Genomic DNA, 19,726 nt, shown 5'->3' on the forward strand with positions numbered 1-19,726 from the left:
GCGTGCTCCTCTGCGTCGTCCTGGTTAAAGACTACGCCTTGCTCTTATGCTTGTCGCTGAAGATCCGCCAGTAGAGTAACTATCCGCGCCTTTACACATAAGAAAAATTATTAAAAATTAATTATTATGTAAGTAACGTAATCGTAATTATCACATATGACTTACATGTGCTCGTCTCGCCCAATCTGTCGTCCATTCACCTTTTCTATTATGGTGTTTTTGCTCCCACGTCGTTCACGCGGAGCCCAAAGTCCCATCATCCTTACTCTGCAATTGTTATGAAAATATAAGTATTGAATTTATTTCAAATTAAGTATTTCAAAATTAGAATAACTTACATTCAAATGACGATGAGCCAAGAAAGAAAGAGATCCTTGAGTCGACCTCGTCTTCTTCTTCTTCGAATTCTCCTTGTTGCGATTAGACTTTTTCTGCAAATAATTAATTTTGTCATTATTCAATCTGATAAAGATATTGTGATTTATTACAATCATACATTACGTACCTTCCAATCGTCAGTTGCGAACTCGTCTACCACCGCCTCCCAATCATCTTTCTTATATCTCGGTGGTGTTTCCGCCTTAGCGTTTTCTTTGCTCCCACAAAACTCAAACCTGAACTTCTCTGATAGCTTGGACTTCTGGTTGCGTCGCCTGATCTTGGCATTCCGAATGATAGCCTGATCAATCGTATTCTGATAGCAATCCGCAGGCAGATCCTCGCTGGTGTCAGGATCCGTGTACACAAATCTGAACTCGGAATGAAGTGTGCTCAAAATAGCAGCCAACGTCTGGGGCGTCACTTCACTCCAATCACGAGTCGTAGGCGGGATATGTGCTTTCACCAAAGCACCGAGGCGGTTGTTAAATAGTCCAACCTTTTTTATTTTCTTTCCTTATCTCTTGATAGAATGTTTGGTTTATTCGGTCCCACTTGACCACCTTCGCACCCGGTACACCCTGTGTTGCTCGCGCCGACGTCGAGCCGGTTGTTGGTCCCCTTGATTTCGTGGCGAATCTCCACCAGAACCTGAAGCGGTTGACATCCTATAAAATGAAAACAACATTTGTAAATTGACATCGTATAAAATAAAACAACATTTGTGAACATACATCACAAAACAAAACGGAAAAACATCATACAAAAACGTGGGTGACACCACGGATATATTTTATTATAAAACCTCACATATGGCGGAGGAAAACCGTGGTTACATAGATAGTTCTCATTCATCGTCATCACTACATATATCAACATCAACATCAACATCAACATCTTCTCCCTCAAAAACGATGCATTCCTCATGATCATCATCGTCTTCCTCACCATCGTCAACGATACTTACTAGCTCAGCATCTTCGATTTCATGTCGATGATTCAGATGATCGATGTTTGACAATTCTATTGTCAACGGAATCGAGGCTGAGGTGGTGGGGTCGACTTCAGGAACGTCCCAAATCCCTCGATGATTGCATTCCTGAACGATTTCCCAGTTACCACCTAAAACAAGATCTTTGATGTAAAAGACTTGTTTCGCCTGAATTGCGAGTATGTACGGCTCCTCTGTAAACCACTGTTTCGCGGTAAAAACACTCGTTTCTCCAGTAGTCTTATCGTTGTGAACTAGTCGCCGAGAATCGTGCTTGTCACCGTACCATATACATTTGAATAATACAACATGACAGTCGTACCTATAATTCAGCACCATGACGTCTTCCATCCGACCGTAGTAATTGAAATCATCCACAGGCACACATACACACATACACCGCTATTTTGAGTGACTCGTTGATTATCGCGACGATGAGTAATGAACTTCACGCCGTTAACAAAGCAGCATGGATATTGATAAGCGACTTGAAGGGAACCGATAGAAAGCGAGTAGATCTCGTCAGACACGTCAGAGCCACTAGCTTTCATTTCAAAAATCTGGTTATTACGAAACAAAGTATTGGTTAGCACTTGTGTGTTTATAAAAAACGGGTTATTGTGTTATTACCTTGTTCGCAAACCAATCTTTGAATCCCTTTCTATGCTCCGCTTCAATATCGCGAACTCCAGATTCGTTCAGGAAATCCAAATGCTCGCTGTTGTTTAAAACATTGCTTAAACAAAATACAACAATGAAATAACTTAGAGAAGCAAGTGGATCGATTACTTACACCAAATACGGATCCACTTCAGGACAGTTGGTATAGATGTACCACTCCGCTTTTTCTCTTTGCTCATCGTCTAATACTATCGCGTTCATCATCCCATAAGGCACACACATCTCGGATCGAAAAACGGAGAGCTCTCGCACTTGAACTTCTTCAACTACTTTCTTATCTTCAATATACCTTGCAATGAACGTTAGAGCTTCTTCTACAACATAAGCTTCTGCAATAGAGCCTTCTGGTCTAGCTCTATTTTTTACAAAATGTTTTAACGTCCCAAGGTATCTCTCAAAAGGGTACATCCACCGCATATGCACCAGGCCGCCGTGCAACGCTTCCTCTGGTAGATGCATCGCCACGTGAACCATGATCGTGAAAAAAACAGGTGGAAATATCATCTCAAGCTTACATAAGATCTCGACAATAGACTCTTGCGCTCTTTCAAGATCTTCGGCTCTTAATGTTCTCGAACTTATCAACTTGAAAAAGTTGCAAAGCTCAGTGATCGTATCATGTATTGGTTGTGGCACAAAAGGACGAATACCAACAGCCAACAATCTTTGCAAGATCACGTGGCAATCATGCGACTTCAAACCTGTGAGCTTCCCATCAGTTGTCACATTTTTTTTTAAATTCCCAGCGAGACCATCGGGAAATTTGACAGATTTTAAGTACTCTGTAAATCGCTGTCTCTGCTCAAGGGTCAAAACGTACGACGCTCGCGGTTTGTAATACCCACCCCCATTTGGTTCCAAGTGCAAAGAGGTCTTGATGCCCAAGTCCATCAAGTCAAGCCTCGCCTTCTCGGTGTCATAGTTCTTCTTTTCCAAGCTGAGCATCGTCCCGAGAAGATTCTCACACACGTTCTTCTCTACGTGCATCACGTCCATGTTGTGTTTCAACTGCGACTCAGACCAGTATGGCAACTCGTAAAAGATGCTTTTCTTGGTCCAATTCAGTTCGCACTCAGCTCGCTTTCGTTTTTTGCCTACAAAGGCAGCGTGTTTGCCAGTAGTCGTGCAAGAAACACCAGCCAACTGAGCGAGTATGTCTTGCGAAGTCAACTTCTCGGGTTTATTTCGTTTCTCGTGCTTATCTTTGTAGTGATCGTTGCTTTTCCTCAATCGGTGACGCCTTTTTAAGAACCGACGATGGTCGTAGTAGACGATCCTGTTTCTGACTTTTAGGGACGGCGTGTCAAAGTTGCACGTAGGGCAAGCGAGATACCCCTGGCCGCTCCATCCCGATAAATACGATCTAGCCAGAAAATCGTTTATTGTCCAAAGTAACGCGGCACGCAACCGAAACACTTCATCTCTGTCTCCATCACGAACGCGGACTCTATTCTCCCACAGTTCTTTTAGCTCTTCAACCACAGGCTGCAAAAAAATGTCCATATATTTTCCTGGTGAATGAGGCCCCGGGATCAGAAGCGTGAGCATCAGGTACTCTTTCTTCATGCACAACCAAGGCGGCAAGTTGTACGCCGTAAATACTACAGGCCACATGTTGTATGATAGGTTCATATCCCCAAACGGGTTGAATCCATCCGCAGCTAACCCAAGCCGCATGTTCCGAGGCTGTGCAGCAAAACCTGGGTATCTCTCGTCCAAATTCTTCCACGCTGTACCATCAGCAGGATGTCGTAGAACGCCAGCTTCCCTGACGCGATCTCTTTTGTGCCACTGCATATGAAGCGCCGTGTGTCGAGATGCGTACAGTCGCTTCAATCAATCTTTCAAGGGAAAATATCGCAATATCTTCTGCGGTATCTTCTTACCAGTTGGCTTCCATCTACTCTCGTTACATATCGGGCACACGTCGACGTTCGCGAGATGTTTTCGGAATAGGACACAGTCATTAATGCACGCGTCGATCATCTCGTATCCCATGCCAAAACGCTTCAGCTTTGCTTTTGCCTCGTAGTGCTTCTCCGGTATTCGATTACCGGCTGGATGAGACTTCCTCAAAAGCTGCAGTAGTTCTGTGAACGACTTGTTCGTCCAATGGTTCGTGACTTTAAGGTGCATCAACTGAACCAAGAATGACAACGACGAAAACTCCTTGCATCCAGGGTACAATTCCGCTTCCAACTCAGCGAACAAGTCTTCCACTTGCTCATCCGCACGCACATCGCTCGGAGCCGGCTCTGTAACACCATCGAAATCCTCGTGATCTCTTATATCCTCCACAGCAGCATGTATTCCTCCTACTCCTCTCTGGGCTGTTTCTTCGATGGGGACTTCTTCAAGATGACCGACGGAACGCACGACCTCGCCATGATGATACCATTCTGTGTAGCCCGGGGTAAACCCTTTGTTTAGCAGATGATGCCTTACAACCCCAATGTCGTGCCATCTCACGTTGTTGCAAGGCTTGCAAGGACATCGATATTCGTAATTATCGTTCGGAAATCTTCTTGCAGCGCGGATAAATTCATTAACTCCGATTTTATACTGCAAGGACAACCAATTGTTCTCGGTGATCCAATCTCTACTTGGATTGGACATTGATTTCGCTAAACGAAAGGGAAAAAGAACAATTATTAAGAGTTGTTGCTAAGTGACGAAGACGAATGAAGTCGATTACTTATTTCTACGTGACGAAGATCAATGAATGAAGATGAGATTATGAATTTTATGTTATTTGAAGTCGAATTGAAAAAATTAGAGTTTTGAGAATAATAGACTGGAAACTCAATCTAAATTTCGGCAGACTTTCCCCTATAATACTAACAAACCAAAAACCTGCAAACTCATTTAAAAGCATATACAAATCATCCAAAACTATCCTAATAATCAACTAAACCCTAAACAGAACCTCTGTGGCTCGTTTACAACAAAAATACAATAATCTCAACTCATTTATGAAAAAATGTGTGAAATAAAACTAAATTATACAATAACGTAACTAATTTTAATTTCATGATTAACAATTTAACACATATCATTAAACTAATTTGACAATTTCAATTAACCTAAACTAATCAAAACTAAACAACCTAAACATATTATTAAATTAATTACAATTTTAATTTGATAATTTCAATGAACCTAAACTAATCAAAACTAAACAACCTAAACATGTAAATATTAAACTAAACAACCTAAAACTAATTAGAACAAATTTCAATTAATAAATTAATTACAAACTAACTAATTAATTCATTACAAATCAATTATAAACTAACTAACTAATTATAAACTAAACTTCTAATCAAAATACTAAACAAATTATGAAAAATACCGATCGTCGGAGGGGCTGCAGCGGAGGCTCGGGACTGGTCGGAGGGGCTGCAGCGGAGGCTCGGTGCTGGTCACGGAGGAGCTGGTCGTCGGAGGGGCTGCAGCGGGACTGGCCGGCTCGGTGCTGGTCGTGGAGGGGCGGCTGGTCACAAATCCGAGCATAAAACCAATCCAAAAATCATCAATTTAATCTCAGAATCACAAAGCCCCAAATCCACTTCATAAACCCTAATTTCGGATTTTGAATCCTTACCTTGATGAAGGAGACGAAGAACACGGTGGTGGCTTGGTGGCTCACGGCGTCTCGGTGGCTCACGGCGGTGGTTTTTCGTATCGGTCAGAGTCTGGCTCGAGGGGGTCGCGCGAGGAAGAGGTTCAGAGTCCGAGGAGGACTGGTCCGAGTGGTGGCGGCGACGGGTTTAGTGGTGGTCGGAGAAATTGCAGAAGAGTTTCGGAGAGAGAGAATAAGGGTTTTGGTGAATGAAAACCGAGCAGCTTTTTTATATAGAAATTTGAATTTGGGTGCGACTTTGTCGCACCCAATGACTTGTGTCAGTGATTTCGGGTGCGACAAAGTCGCAAGTCGCACCCAATGATATTTGTAAAAAAAAGGGGGAAAGTTGGCCGCGGAAAAATTTAGGTCATTTAAGTCGCACCTAATACGTTGGAGAAAGTATTGGGTGCGACTGCGACCCAAAAGTATTAACAAACTTATGGGTGCGACAAGTCGCACCCAAATTCACAAAAATTAGCGAAAATTTTCCAGCGCTTATTTGATTTTTTGGTCCGATTATTCGCACCTGAAAGTCCTTTTGGGTGCGACTTTTAGGTGCGAATAGTCGCACCCAAAAGTCATCCGCACCGGAAAACCATATATGTAGTAGTGAATTGTAATGCCTTTTAAAGGCTGTTTTCTTTTGGTACAATGTAAACCTTGAACAAGTGATGTATAGCTTTTAAAGGCTGTTTTTTTGCTACAATTGTAATGCCTTTTAAAGGCTGTTTTCTTTTGGTACAATGTAAACCTTGAACAAGTGATGTATAGCTTTTAAAGACTGTTTTTTTGCTATAATTGTAATGCCTTTTAAAGGCTGTTTTCTTTTGGTACAATGTATAGCTTTTGCTACAATTGATTACAGTGAATACATCTTCTTTTATTTTATTTTTTGCTACAATTTTGGTACAATTGATTACATGTATCGCTTTTCTGCATTACTTGATTACATTAACTATTTTCTGCATGTGCTTTATGCATTACTTGAATCAAAACATCTCATTTCAAAACATCTGATTTTCTGCTTCATAAACCATCCAAATCATAAACCATCCAAAGTGAATACATTTAGATTAATGCCATAAACTCCATTTAGATTAATGCCATAAACTCCATACAGTACCAAATTTATATTCATAACCAAATCATTTGAACCACATGTACTGATATCGGAATGGCTACATTAACTAAGCATTACAACCAACATAATATCGACCCCAACTCCAAACACAAAACCTATAAAAACTGATTGTAACTTCATGCGTTGACATTTTCTGTTTGCTTCCTCTTCTTCTTTTCCTGTCGCGACTCTTGAAATTTCGAACTGCAATTGGTTTAGTCTTCTAAGTAAACCGGGTATGACTTGCTTTGATCTAGTGCAAATTTCAGGGTCTATCCATTGAAAAAATGTGCATTGTTCCTCACGCTGAAGAAGAGAAATTTTCATTCAAAATTTGGTGGTTTAACAGATAACCATTTGAAATACGTTGAGTTTAAGAAATACCATTTGAAGAGAACTTACGTTATCCTTGTAGCAGCCGAAAAATCTCCTCCCGAGATTCAAATCAGTCCAAGATGTCCTCTGAACGACTTTAACACCACATTTACATATCGGCGCATTTGATTGAGAAAACCTCATCCTCGACGTGGATTCTCCACTTTCGCCACCATGTCTATGACTCTTGGTGCTGCAGCGATTCATGAACACGACTTAACTTCTTCCATTTACTTGGTTATCGAGTTCAGAGGTAGAGGAAATGGATCTAGGGATTTCGGTTTCTAGGGATTTTGGTTTTCAAATTTGGGGCTTTGTTTTGTTCTGCATACGGCTTTCTTTATTGTGACTTAGTATCTTCTTAACTTCGTTACAAACTCCGTTGCATTGTATTACTGTGATGTATCAACGGTGTAACAACGTGGTGAGTTTGGGTACTTTGCCCACCAATTTTAAAGATTGAGTATTTAAGTGTAATTACCCGAAAATATTGGGTCTTTTTGCCGTCATTTCCTCAATTTTAAATGAGAACATTTATTCATTAAATGGAATATTTACCTACTAATTAATACCCTATTTTAAATATTGTTACGGTTAATTAGTGAGTGGCACATAATAATTTAGATACGTAAACTATCATAATAATAATAATAATAATAATAATAATAATAATAATAATAATAATAATAATAATAATAATAATTAGTACGTAAAGTATATCTACCTGCATGAGGAAGGCCACAAGGCAGAGGCTTCTTCTTCGGAGACAAAGAAGAGACTGAGGAAATGTTTCCACTCGAGAGCCTTCTCGGCCTGAGGAGTGAAACTCGTGCTGTAACGCACGTTGTTGGATGCCGAATTCTCCTTCGAATACTTGTTCTTCTCATTTGCCGGCAACCCGAAGAGCTTAGAGAGGAACGCCGTGATTCACGATCTGAAAGAAACCCCCCACCTCTCAGCCGTGTCGCAGATCGAGACCCTGCCGGAAGGGAGGGTCGCCTCCGGTGGACGAGGAGGAACGGAAGTGACGGCTCCGGTGGAGGACACGTTGGGAGTTACGGCTCTGTTAGAGAACCCGCCGGAAAGGAGGGTCGTTTTCGATGGATGGGAAAGGAACGGGAGTGACGGCTCTGGTGGGGGACGCATCGGGAGGGACGGCTCCGGTGGAGAACCCGCCAAACGAGAGGGTCGGCTCCAGTAGACCGGAAGGTATAGAGGTGACCGCTCTGGTGGGGAACGCGTCAGGAGGGACGGTTCTAGTGGAGAACCCGCTGGAAGGGAGGGACCGCTCTGGTTGACCAGAAGGGACGGAAGTTACGGTTCCGGTGGGGACGCGTCGGGAGGGACGGCTCTGGTGGAGAGCTCGCCAGAAGGGAGGGTTGGCTCCGGTGGACGGGAAGGGACGGAAGTGACGGCTCTAGTGGAGGACGCGTTGGGAGAGACGGCGCTGGTAGAGAGCCCGCCGGAAGGGAGGGTCGGCTCCGGTGGACGGGAAGGGAAGCTCTACCAGAATTAGCATAAAAACATGTTTTAAAGTTGAATTCATGGAATTTATGCAATCAGCAAAGTCATCATCAGAGTAGTCAATCGCTTCCAGTTCATCGATGTCTGTAAATAAACATGTAGTCATTTGTTCTTTGAAGGTGTCTTTTAACCGTCTTTGCAGCTTTTATAGTGGCCAATACCTAGTTACTCTTATACTTACCAAATACTCAAACAACGGTAAAAATTTGAGCATATATAAAGCTCATGCAACACAAGCATATGAAATATTTTTTATTTGTTCCTGTCTAAGATCACTCTTTGGACATGAACAACTTTTCATGCAAATCTTTCTAGAACTTTTTCTACATAAGTCTCTTGATACAGATTCAAAAGGCGTATTGATTATTCAAACAAAGCGAGTAATTACTTTGACACGATAATACCTTACTTAATCCTAACCAAAATACCACTTCGTCTATCTATGATTCTCTTACAATTCTACCATATGTATTTACTAATTGTGATACATATGTCGGTTTAATGGTAACTACACAACATCAAGCCGGCCTTAACAAAATGTATTAACTAATTGAAATATCATAGTGCATTCATCATAGATTCGTCTGTGGTAGATCCCAACAGTAATTACGCTGCTCGACAATTATAGTCTTTTTATTCATCAAGAAAAATTGTCACGAGGAACTTATTGGTATTAGAATAGATTTTTCAAGAACCGGTTACATATATAGAATTTATTTCACTATTACATCGTAGACGAACTTCACACTTAATAAATAAAAAATAAATAAAAAAACTTCAAACCGACGCGTAATTAACTGTGCGCTTTCCATCATGGCCCTTTCTAAAGAAGTGTTTGACATAATCGGAGTACAAAACTTGTTTGTACATCGCCTTCTCTCCCGTGGCTAGAATCTCCGGCAACGGACCGATAACGTCACACGGCCTCGGATTAACAAATATGGGCACTGAAATTCTGTTACTGCTTCCATTGGCCGCAACTCTGTGCTCGACGCTTCTGTACCGTCCGTTGCTTATGATTTGAAGCGCATCGCCGACGTTGATCACCAACGACCCTTTGATCGGAGGGACGTGAATCCAACTGTCTCTCTTCTCATCCCGGACGTAGAGCCCGCCAATCTCGTCTTGGAGAAGGATCGTGAGCGTTGAGACATCGGAGTGGCGTCCAACTCCGACGGTGAGCTCGGGGTTCGGACAAATCGGGTAATAGTTTATGTTGATGCGCTTAGACCCCATCAAAAGATTCTCCTTTTTATCATCAATTTCTGTCACGTTTAGCCTTTGCATGAGCACCTTGAGCAGCTTCTTGATAACTACTTCGCTCTTCTTCATGTACTCAATAGCTTCATCCCTGAAATCACGTATCAAATAAGTAGTGAGGATTTCTTACACTTATGGATAAATGTAAATAGTTGTTATTTTTATTAGATATGAATAATTGGTTTAACATAATAGAGAATGCAATTAGCTGAATTTTTACGGAAAAATTATACAAAAAATAATCATTTAAGCTATTTAATTAGTACAATAGTCAAAAGTTTCAAACTTTCAACAAAATATCCTAAATTATCTATATAAAAAAATTGAACTCTTATTGAAATTTTTGACGACTTATATATAAACTATATATCGCTTCAAAACAAAGTTAATCACTGGTCAAAACTTGGTCCTTGCATATTTTGATTATTTTAATAATTTTAGACAAATTTTAAATGGGAACATTCATTCATTAAATGAACTATTTACCTACTAATTAATACCCTATTTTAAATATTGTTACGGTTGATTAGTGAGTCGCACATAATAATTTACATACGTAAACTATCGTAATAATAATAATAATAATAATAATAATAATAATAATAATAATAATAATAATAATAATAATTAGTACGTAAAGTATATATACCTGCATGAGGAGGGCCACAAGGCAGAGGCTTCTTCTTTGGAGACAAAGAAGAGACTGAGGAAGTCTTTCCACTCGAGAGCCTTCTCGGCCTGAGGAGTGAAACTCGTGCCGTAACGCACGTTGTTGGACGCCGAATTCTCCTTCGAATACTTGTTCTTCTCCTCCGCCGGCAACCCGAAGAAGCGGTGAGTCGCGCCCTGAACCCTCTCCAGGGCTTCCACAGGAACTCCGTGGTTCACGATCTGAAAGAAACCCCATCTCTCAGCCGCGTCGCAGATCGAGGCCGCGAGCTTCTCTTCGTCCCGCTCCGACATGTCGATGATCGGAATCGCCGCTCCGGCCAACACGTCCGACACGTCGATCCTCTCTTCCATCGGCTGAACGTACTGAGTCGGCAGGGCTTTGAGGCCCGTTTCCGAGAGGCCCTTCACGCCGTGACCTTTGCTCATCACAAAGTCACTGATGTCCATTGTTGGAGCCATGTGATAATGATAATATATTTATTATTTGGGGTGAAGTTTCTTTGTTTGTTGTTTGATGAATAATATCGAAGAGATATGTGTACATATTTATAGTGGAAGAAGTTGGTGGATATGGAGCTAGCTAGATAGTGGGTTACGTAAATTTGCATACATATACACATGCTAACATTTTCCATACTAATATAATATAATATTGCTCCCACCTAACTTTTGTCACCCTTACTTCACGTTTTTTGTTGACTGCCCACAGCTATATTTTGTCCTTTATAGCTCAAGTTTAATTCTACCAAATATGTGCATATGATTTGGTTGAGTTTGACCGCTTCACTCGCGAACTGGATTCATATGAAAACAATCCATACTGTGCTGTTAAAAAACTTGAAGGGTCGTCGTGATATGCACGTTTTTTTTTTTTTTTTTAGAATGTGGTTTAACTATGTTAACGCAATTATGGATGTGGCCGAAGTTCCAAATGCTGAAGTTGAGATGATAAGTGATGAAGATGCTCGATTTCAACAATTCTTAACTCGACACCGACAAATCAAGGACAGCGACGCTCATATTGAACTTCGAAATGCATTAATTGAGCACTTATGGAATGAATATACTAATTCTGATAATTAGTACGATGTAATGTATCTTTCAAATGTATGTTTTTATGTTGAATTATTTAAATGTAATATTTTTAATAATGTTATTTTTATTTATCTTTTTTTATTTATCTTAACTTTTGTTAAATATTGGTAAGTACTAAATTATTGTAATCACTTAATTAAAAAATATCACCATTATAATTATTTATTGAAATATTTATTAATAAAGAGATTGTTTTATTTTAATAATATAATAATGGTGAATAATATTTGTAGTGTGAAATTTGATGTTGTGATTGGAGTTGGAAAAAAATTTGGTGCTAAATCAACACATTAATACCAAATATAGGAAATGGGTGTATATAAATCGATTAAAATTCAAATTGTGTCTGGGTCGTTTGGGTGTCTAGTTCGTGGGTGTGCGAAAATCACCGAAATCAATCACTGTTTCTTCATTTATTCCTCCAATTTAAACAATGATCTCAATTTTCGGAATTCCTGGTAAGTTCATGATTCGATTCATCGATTGAATTTCTAATGTGTTCTAGGGCTTTTTCATGTTGCGGAATCCGTAATATCATTTTCTTGTTTTGCTTCTGATTCATGTTCTGGTTCCTAATCCGAGTACACCGGGAATATATAATAATATTGTTGGTTTTTCCTCTCACTGCAGTAAATATGGAGTTCGAAAGACCGTTGATGAAAAAAGTGGCCGGAAAGAAGATGGTGGTTTGGGGTATGTTTGTTGTCTCCTTGTTCCATATACCTTGTTTTGCTGGGCTTCCATTTACGAAAATAATGGGGATCGCCTTTAAGAACGTCAAGGAACGTTATCCTCTAGTGATGCTGTGTTTTCAAGATTTTTATATGTAGGTGCTTGTATATGTCCCGCTTCTGGCTTTATATACGCATAAGCTCAAGAATAAGAAGCCTAAAATGTTGAAGATGATATTAGAGGACCAATCCTTGGCCACTGCTTTTAAGGAGGTGCACGAGGAAAAAGATATAGAGAGGTAAACTAAAAAAAAAAAGAGAAGAAAAAAAGATACATATATATATACATACATATATATATATATATATATATATATATATATATATATTTAATAACTTAATGCATGAATAGAGGTTTTGTTTCAGGGCAACACCTCAAGTTGTGGGGTACTGAAATGCACATGGAGGCGACGTGGCTATTAACCAAGACGACCTTACTTTTATTTTTTTGCTCTTGGTGTGTTATCATATACAGAGAGTATAGGTATATCCCTATGGTTTCCGAGGTGCCTATGGCCTGGTTTATTATGACATCAGGAAACCTTTTCTACATTAGCTATGAAATGAATTACGAGATACTCCAATTCGCTACGAAGAGGATGGAGAAGATCCTAGCCACAAATGCTTGAGGGACTCTATTATCACATGCAAATCCTTTGAATTGAATATTTTGCACCCACCTGATGCTTAAAGTTCGTTTTTTGGCCAATCGTAGCCAAGATGATGATAAAGTTTGAATCTCCATTTTATGTACATCTCGAGTAACTCATACACTATATCTTGGCGGCTCTGTGATCGTGATTGCAGTCTTTTGCCATTTTAATTATCGTTGTAATTTTTATACCTTGGTAGCAGTAGCACTAATGAGGTTCGCTTCCATTTTTCCTTGGAACTGTGGTTGATTGACTTAGACTATTTAAAAGAATTATGTTTCATCATTTGGAACAAAACAAGCTACCAACAAATCTTAGTTTCTACGTGTGACACTAGTGTTCATTAGTCGTCGGGTGGCAAAACATTATTTGAATAATTTGGCTTCACGAGAGTGGAGACAGTTTCAAATTCATTTGTACAATTCCATAATTCCAAAGCTTCTCAAGTTTATATTGGATATGACAGTGTCACGCTAGTCGCATAATTCAAGCAACGGAGTAATAAAACTTATCCCACTCTGAATATTCTATGATTCTAAACATTATGCCCCTGAAGGACGATTTCCAACATTTGAATCCTACTAAACCTTGAATATGGCTATCCATTTGCTGAACCTTGCGGTGCAACCCCAGCTGGTACTTACTCACCAGATCATCAAACACCAAGCCCTCCACAGGATCGACAGTGAAGGACCACTCGATCACACACCCGGGATGATCCTGACCGTCGAAATGTAAGACTTGAAATCGATGTTGCTCTCGTAGATGAGGACACGGTTACGTACCATGATCGACGGCCGTGAGCTTCTCCTTAGACCAGGAGGTGGGCCCGTCTCGGCCGTTGGATGATGGAATGGAAGAGCCGGAGCAGAATCTGATTCAGCCGGCGGGATCACCGTTGGTTTCGTGCACGCTGTGACATGTGGACAGCGAGGGAAACCACTTGTGGAAGTTAAAGAAGTCTGTGAGAAGTGGCCATATTTCATATGCGTTCGTGTTACATAGCTTTTAACTCACTTTGCCTTCCCACTTTGCTGTTGATATTATTTTGTCCACTTGTGTGTTTGTGTCTGAGAGAGAGAGAGAGAGAGAGAGAGAGATATTTAAATTTGATATCAGACTAAGAATTGCGAATTAGAGGTAATAAAATTAGCAGGCATGCTTATGTTATTATTATTATTATTATAACAAAAAGTTAGTAAAATAGTCAACTTAAACGTTTAACATCGCTAAATAGCCAACGTTTTGTAAATATTAGGTAAATAGCCACATGCATGTCGTTACCCAATAGTTGACTAAGATTTACGAAACGTTGATTATTTAGCAATATCAAACATTTAAATTGGCTATATACGTAATGAATCCTTACTATAATTATAGAAAAGATAAGTCAAGGCAATGCCGCATGCGTTGGATTATACTTTCGAGACGTGATGTTCGAGAAATATTATTAATTAATGCAATGTTGTAATTTAATAGAATCAGTGGATTAGTGACGTGGAATAGGAGTTGTTAGGAGTTGTTAGAGTCGTTGATAGTCTAAGGGCAACTTCAATCCATGCATCAAATTTGGTGTTGAAATCACATAATTTTTGTATATTTTTAGCACCAAATTATTTTTCAACTCCACACTAAGGCACTATTCTCCATTATTATATTATTAAAACTAAATAACTTATTTATAATTCCTATATTTTTTTAATTAACTGATTAAAATTATTTTTTACATGTTAATATCTAACAAAAATTAAAATTTACTAAATTTTAAAATAATAAAATTAATATTAAATTACTTAATATATATATACGTGTTATATGGTCTAGCATATATATTATGAAAAAGAAATTGCTATTGTAAACAGGTGTGTATTTTCAGTGAAGGTGTTGCCATATATATAGGCTGTGGAAATTACAAAACATATGAAATAAATGATAATATCAACTAATAAATTCCTGATATCAAGAGAATATCAAGGAAATATATGAAAAAAACAATTAATAATAAATAAACCCCTACTTAAATGCTAACTGATTGTTGATTGTGGTGTGTTGCGCGTAACACGAAATATATCTACATATTATATGATTTAGTATATATATATATATATATATATATATATATATATATATATATATATATATATATATATATATATATATATATATTAATAGTCAAAAATTGGTTTTTTTAAAAATAAAAAAATATTTTTTTTACCATGTATACAGTATCACGCCAAATTTGACGTGATACTGTACAAACGCTATAATTTGGCGTGTGGGTTACAATATGATTGGAGAAGTTTTTGCATCATATTTGGCGCTATACCGCTACATTGGAGATGACATAACTAACTTATATTGTTAGATCAGCATTGTATAAATGCAAATGAGGATACTGAGATCACTTGGATGATCAATCAATACAATTCCCAAATTCTCATATACAGTTGGACTCATCGCCTGATAAGTTGAATCGTCGCTGCAAAATGGAGACACGTGATGAGATTAGTCTCCAAGTGGGAAATTATTAGAGGTGTGGAGCTTAAAATAATAGGAGTAAAAAAAGTCTCACATGGAAAATGGAAAACAACTTTGTGAGCTCCAAAAGTGTATAAAGAGGGGTACATATGGTGTATTCTATTCATCCCTGCAAGAAACACTTTAAGCTAAGTGTATATTATAAACACCTCCCCGATTTGGGTTTATAGTGATTTTCAGCGGAAAAGTGGATGTAGCTTTTGCATTGAAAGTGAACCATTATAAATCTTTGTGTCCTTTATTAGGTATTGTTTAATTTGTTTTCTGTTTGTGAGAAGAGTTTCGACGAAAAAATCCCAACAGACGGCTCCGGTGGACTAGAAGGAATGGAAGTGACGACTCTTGTGGGGGATGCATCGAGAGGGACGGCTCTGGTGGAGAGCCCGTCGGAAGGAAGGGTTGGCTCCAGCTGACAGGAAGGGACGGGAATGACGGTTCGGTGGAGGACGCATTGAGAGGGACGGCTCCGGTGGGGGACGCGTCGTGAGGGACGGCTCCGGTGGAGAACCCGCCAAACGAGAGGGTCAGCTCCGGTAGACCGAAAGGTACGGAGGTGATGGCTCTGGTGGAGAACGCGTCGGGAGGGACGGATCTGATGGAGAACCCGCTGGAAGGGAGGAACCGCTCCAGTGGACCGGAAGGGACGTAAGTTACGGCTCCGGTGGAAGACACATCAGGAGGGACGACTCCGGTGGAGAGCTCGCCAGAAAAGAGGGTCGGCTCCGGTGGACGGGAAGGGATGGAAGTGACGGCTCTGGTGGAGGACGCGTTGGGAGAGACGACTCTGGGGGAGAACCCGCCGAAAGGGAGGGTCGACTCCGGTGGACGGGAAGGGAAGCTCTACCAGAACTAGAATAAAAACATATCTTAGAGTTGACTTTATTGAATTTATGCAGCCAGCTAAGTCACCGTCAAAGTAGTCAATCACTTCCAGTTCATCGATCTGCCTGTAAATAAGCAATGTAGTCCTTTGTTCTTTAAAGGTATCTTTTAACCGTCTTTGCAGCTTTCTAGTGGTAAATACGTAATTACTATTATATCTACCAAATACTCAAACAACGGTAAAAACTTGAGCATATGTGAAGCTCATGCAACATAAGCATATGAAATATTTTTTATTTGTTCCCGTCTAAAATCATTTTTTGGACATGAACAATTTTTCATCCGAAATCTTCATAAGTCTCTTGAGACAAATTCAAAATGGTTGGTGAACTTAAAATACATGAAAACACCGAACTCAACGTTAGTTAGGTAATAATCTAACGAATGAATGGAATCCAAGTGTATTGATTATTCAAACAAAGCGAGTAAGACTTTGAAGACGATAATACCTTACTTAATAGTTAATCCTAACCAAAAGACCACTTTCTCTATCTATGATTCTTTTACAATTCCACCATATGTATTTACTAATTGTGATACTTAGGTCGGTTTAATGGTAACTACTCAACATCAAGCCGGCCTTAAAAAAATGTATTTACTAATTGAAATATCATATCATAGAGTCGTCTGTGGTAGATCCAATAGTAATTACGCCGCTCGACGATTATAAAGTCTTTTTATTCATCAAGAAAAATTGTCACGAGGAACTTATTGGTATTAGAATAGATTTTTCAAGAACCGGTTACATATATAGAATTTATTTCACTATTACATCGTAGACGAACTTCACACTTAATAAATAAAAAATAAATAAAAAAACTTCAAACCGACGCGTAATTAACTGTGCGCTTTCCATCATGGCCCTTTCTAAAGAAGTGTTTGACATAATCGGAGTACAAAACTTGTTTGTACATCGCCTTCTCTCCCGTGGCTAGAATCTCCGGCAACGGACCGATAACGTCACACGGCCTCGGATTAACAAATATGGGCACTGAAATTCTGTTACTGCTTCCATTGGCCGCAACTCTGTGCTCGACGCTTCTGTACCGTCCGTTGCTTATGATTTGAAGCGCATCGCCGACGTTGATAACCAACGACCCTTTGATCGGAGGGACGTGAATCCAACTGTCTCTCTTCTCGTCTCGGACGTAGAGCCCGCCGATCTCGTCTTGGAGAAGGATCGTGAGCGTTGAGACATCGGAGTGGCGTCCGACTCCGACGGTGAGCTCGGGGTTCGGACAAATCGGGTAATAGTTTATGTTGATGCGCTTAGACCCCATCAAAAGATTCTCCTTTTTATCATCAATTTCTGTCACGTTTAGCCTTTGCATGAGCACCTTGAGCAGCTTCTTGATAACTACTTCGCTCTTCTTCATGTACTCAATAGCTTCATCCCTGAAATCACGTATCAAATAAGTAGTGAGGATTTCTTACACTTATGGATAAATGTAAATAGTTGTTATTTTTATTAGATATGAATAATTGGTTTAACATAATAGAGAATGCAATTAGCTGAATTTTTACGGAAAAATTATACAAAAAATAATCATTTAAGCTATTTAATTAGTACAATAGTAAAAAGTTTCAAACTTTCAACAAAATATCCTAAATTATCTATATAAAAAAATTGAACTCTTATTGAAATTTTTGACGACTTATATATAAACTATATATCGCTTCAAAACAAAGTTAATCACTGGTCAAAACTTGGTCCTTGCATATTTTGATTATTTTAATAATTTTAGACAAATTTTAAATGGGAACATTCATTCATTAAATGAACTATTTACCTACTAATTAATACCCTATTTTAAATATTGTTACGGTTGATTAGTGAGTCGCACATAATAATTTACATACGTAAACTATCGTAATAATAATAATAATAATTAGTACGTAAAGTATATATACCTGCATGAGGAGGGCCATAAGGCAGAGGCTTCTTCTTCGGAGACAAAGAAGAGACTGAGGAAGTCTTTCCACTCGAGAGCCTTCTCGGCCTGAGGAGTGAAACTCGTGCCGTAACGCACGTTGTTGGACGCCGAATTCTCCTTCGAATACTTGTTCTTCTCCTCCGCCGGCAACCCGAAGAAGCGGTGAGTCGCGCCCTGAACCCTCTCCAGGGCTTCCACAGGAACTCCGTGGTTCACGATCTGAAAGAAACCCCATCTCTCAGCCGCGTCGCAGATCGAGGCCGCGAGCTTCTCTTCGTCCCGCTCCGACATGTCGATGATCGGAATCGCCGCTCCGGCCAACACGTCCGACACGTCGATCCTCTCTTCCATCGGCTGAACGTACTGAGTCGGCAGGGCTTTGAGGCCCGTTTCCGAGAGGCCCTTCACGCCGTGACCTTTGCTCATCACAAAGTCACTGATGTCCATTGTTGGAGCCATGTGATAATGATAATATATTGATTATTTGGGGTGAAGTTTCTTTGTTTGTTGTTTGATGAATAATATCGAAGAGATATGTGTACATATTTATAGTGGAAGAAGTTGGTGGATATGGAGCTAGCTAGATAGTGGGTTACGTAAATTTGCATACATATACACATGCTAACATTTTCCATACTAATATAATATAATATTGCTCCCACCTAACTTTTATCACCCTTACTTCACGTTTTTTGTTGACTGCCCACAGCTATATTTTGTCCTTTATAGCTCAAGTTTAATTCTACCAAATATGTGCATATGATTTGGTTGAGTTTGACCGCTTCACTCGCGAACTGGATTCATATCAAAACAATCCATACTGTGCTGTGAAAAAACTTTAAGGGTCGTCGTGATATGTACGTTTTTTTTTTTTTTTAAGAATGTGGTTTACATTGGTAGATTACGAAATTTCTTTGTTTTCGTTTTTTATTTAATTTTTATTACTTTTCTGTGAGCAGTATTATTGACTATGAAGCGTGATCCACTTCCACAAGACACATATGAGATTCCGACGGATCTAGTAAAATCAACACTCTTACGTCTATCGTTTGACCACAGAAAAATAAAATTTTGCTTTGTCCTTTTGAAAATTGAGAGAAAGCATTAGCTTTATAATCTTCACATATAATCAAAGTTTGCAAACTAAAATCAACACTCTTACGTCTATTGTACAGAAAAAAAAAAATTTGCTTTGTCCTTTTGAAAATTGAGAGAAAGCATTAGCTTTATAATCTTCACATATAATCAAAGTTTGCAAACAATTCAA

The 19,726-nt window shown here is 39.3% G+C and overlaps 2 protein-coding genes across 2 annotated transcripts; both read right to left on the reverse strand.

The window, feature by feature from the left end:
- Window positions 1–9,377: 9,377 nt before the first annotated feature.
- Window positions 9,378–11,117, reverse strand: LOC149391056 (feruloyl CoA ortho-hydroxylase F6H1-3-like). The gene is made up of 2 exons (XM_089620192.1): window positions 10,604–11,117; window positions 9,378–10,045 (listed from the first exon to the last, which is right to left on the reverse strand). Exons 1-2 carry the CDS (start codon window positions 11,083–11,085, stop codon window positions 9,472–9,474), a joined length of 1,056 nt encoding a protein of 351 aa, XP_089476318.1. The 5' UTR covers window positions 11,086–11,117; the 3' UTR covers window positions 9,378–9,471.
- Window positions 11,118–17,252: 6,135 nt separating this feature from the next.
- Window positions 17,253–19,007, reverse strand: LOC149391057 (feruloyl CoA ortho-hydroxylase F6H1-3-like). Its single transcript, XM_089620288.1, has 2 exons — window positions 18,437–19,007; window positions 17,253–17,920 (listed from the first exon to the last, which is right to left on the reverse strand). The coding sequence occupies exons 1-2, from the start codon at window positions 18,916–18,918 to the stop codon at window positions 17,347–17,349; spliced, it is 1,056 nt and encodes a 351-aa protein (XP_089476414.1). The 5' UTR covers window positions 18,919–19,007; the 3' UTR covers window positions 17,253–17,346.
- Between the last annotated feature and the right edge of the window lie 719 nt (window positions 19,008–19,726).

Source organism: Urtica dioica, chromosome 7, assembly GCF_054948205.1.
Source record: "Urtica dioica subsp. dioica isolate 48M chromosome 7, U.dioica_male_clone48M_v1_H2, whole genome shotgun sequence".
In the NCBI taxonomy this organism is placed as follows: Eukaryota; Viridiplantae; Streptophyta; class Magnoliopsida; order Rosales; family Urticaceae; genus Urtica; species Urtica dioica.

Bases quoted from the DNA above. Each gene is read 5' to 3' on its own strand.
- LOC149391056 (XM_089620192.1), bottom strand. From the start codon at position 11,085: ATGGCTCCAACAATGGACATCAGTGACTTTGTGATGAGCAAAGGTCAC. The intron at 10,046-10,603 runs GTATATATACTT...ACGTGATTTCAG, and splicing joins TTGTGGCCCTCCTCATGCAG to GGATGAAGCTATTGAGTACA.
- LOC149391057 (XM_089620288.1), bottom strand. From the start codon at position 18,918: ATGGCTCCAACAATGGACATCAGTGACTTTGTGATGAGCAAAGGTCAC. The intron at 17,921-18,436 runs GTATATATACTT...ACGTGATTTCAG, and splicing joins TTATGGCCCTCCTCATGCAG to GGATGAAGCTATTGAGTACA.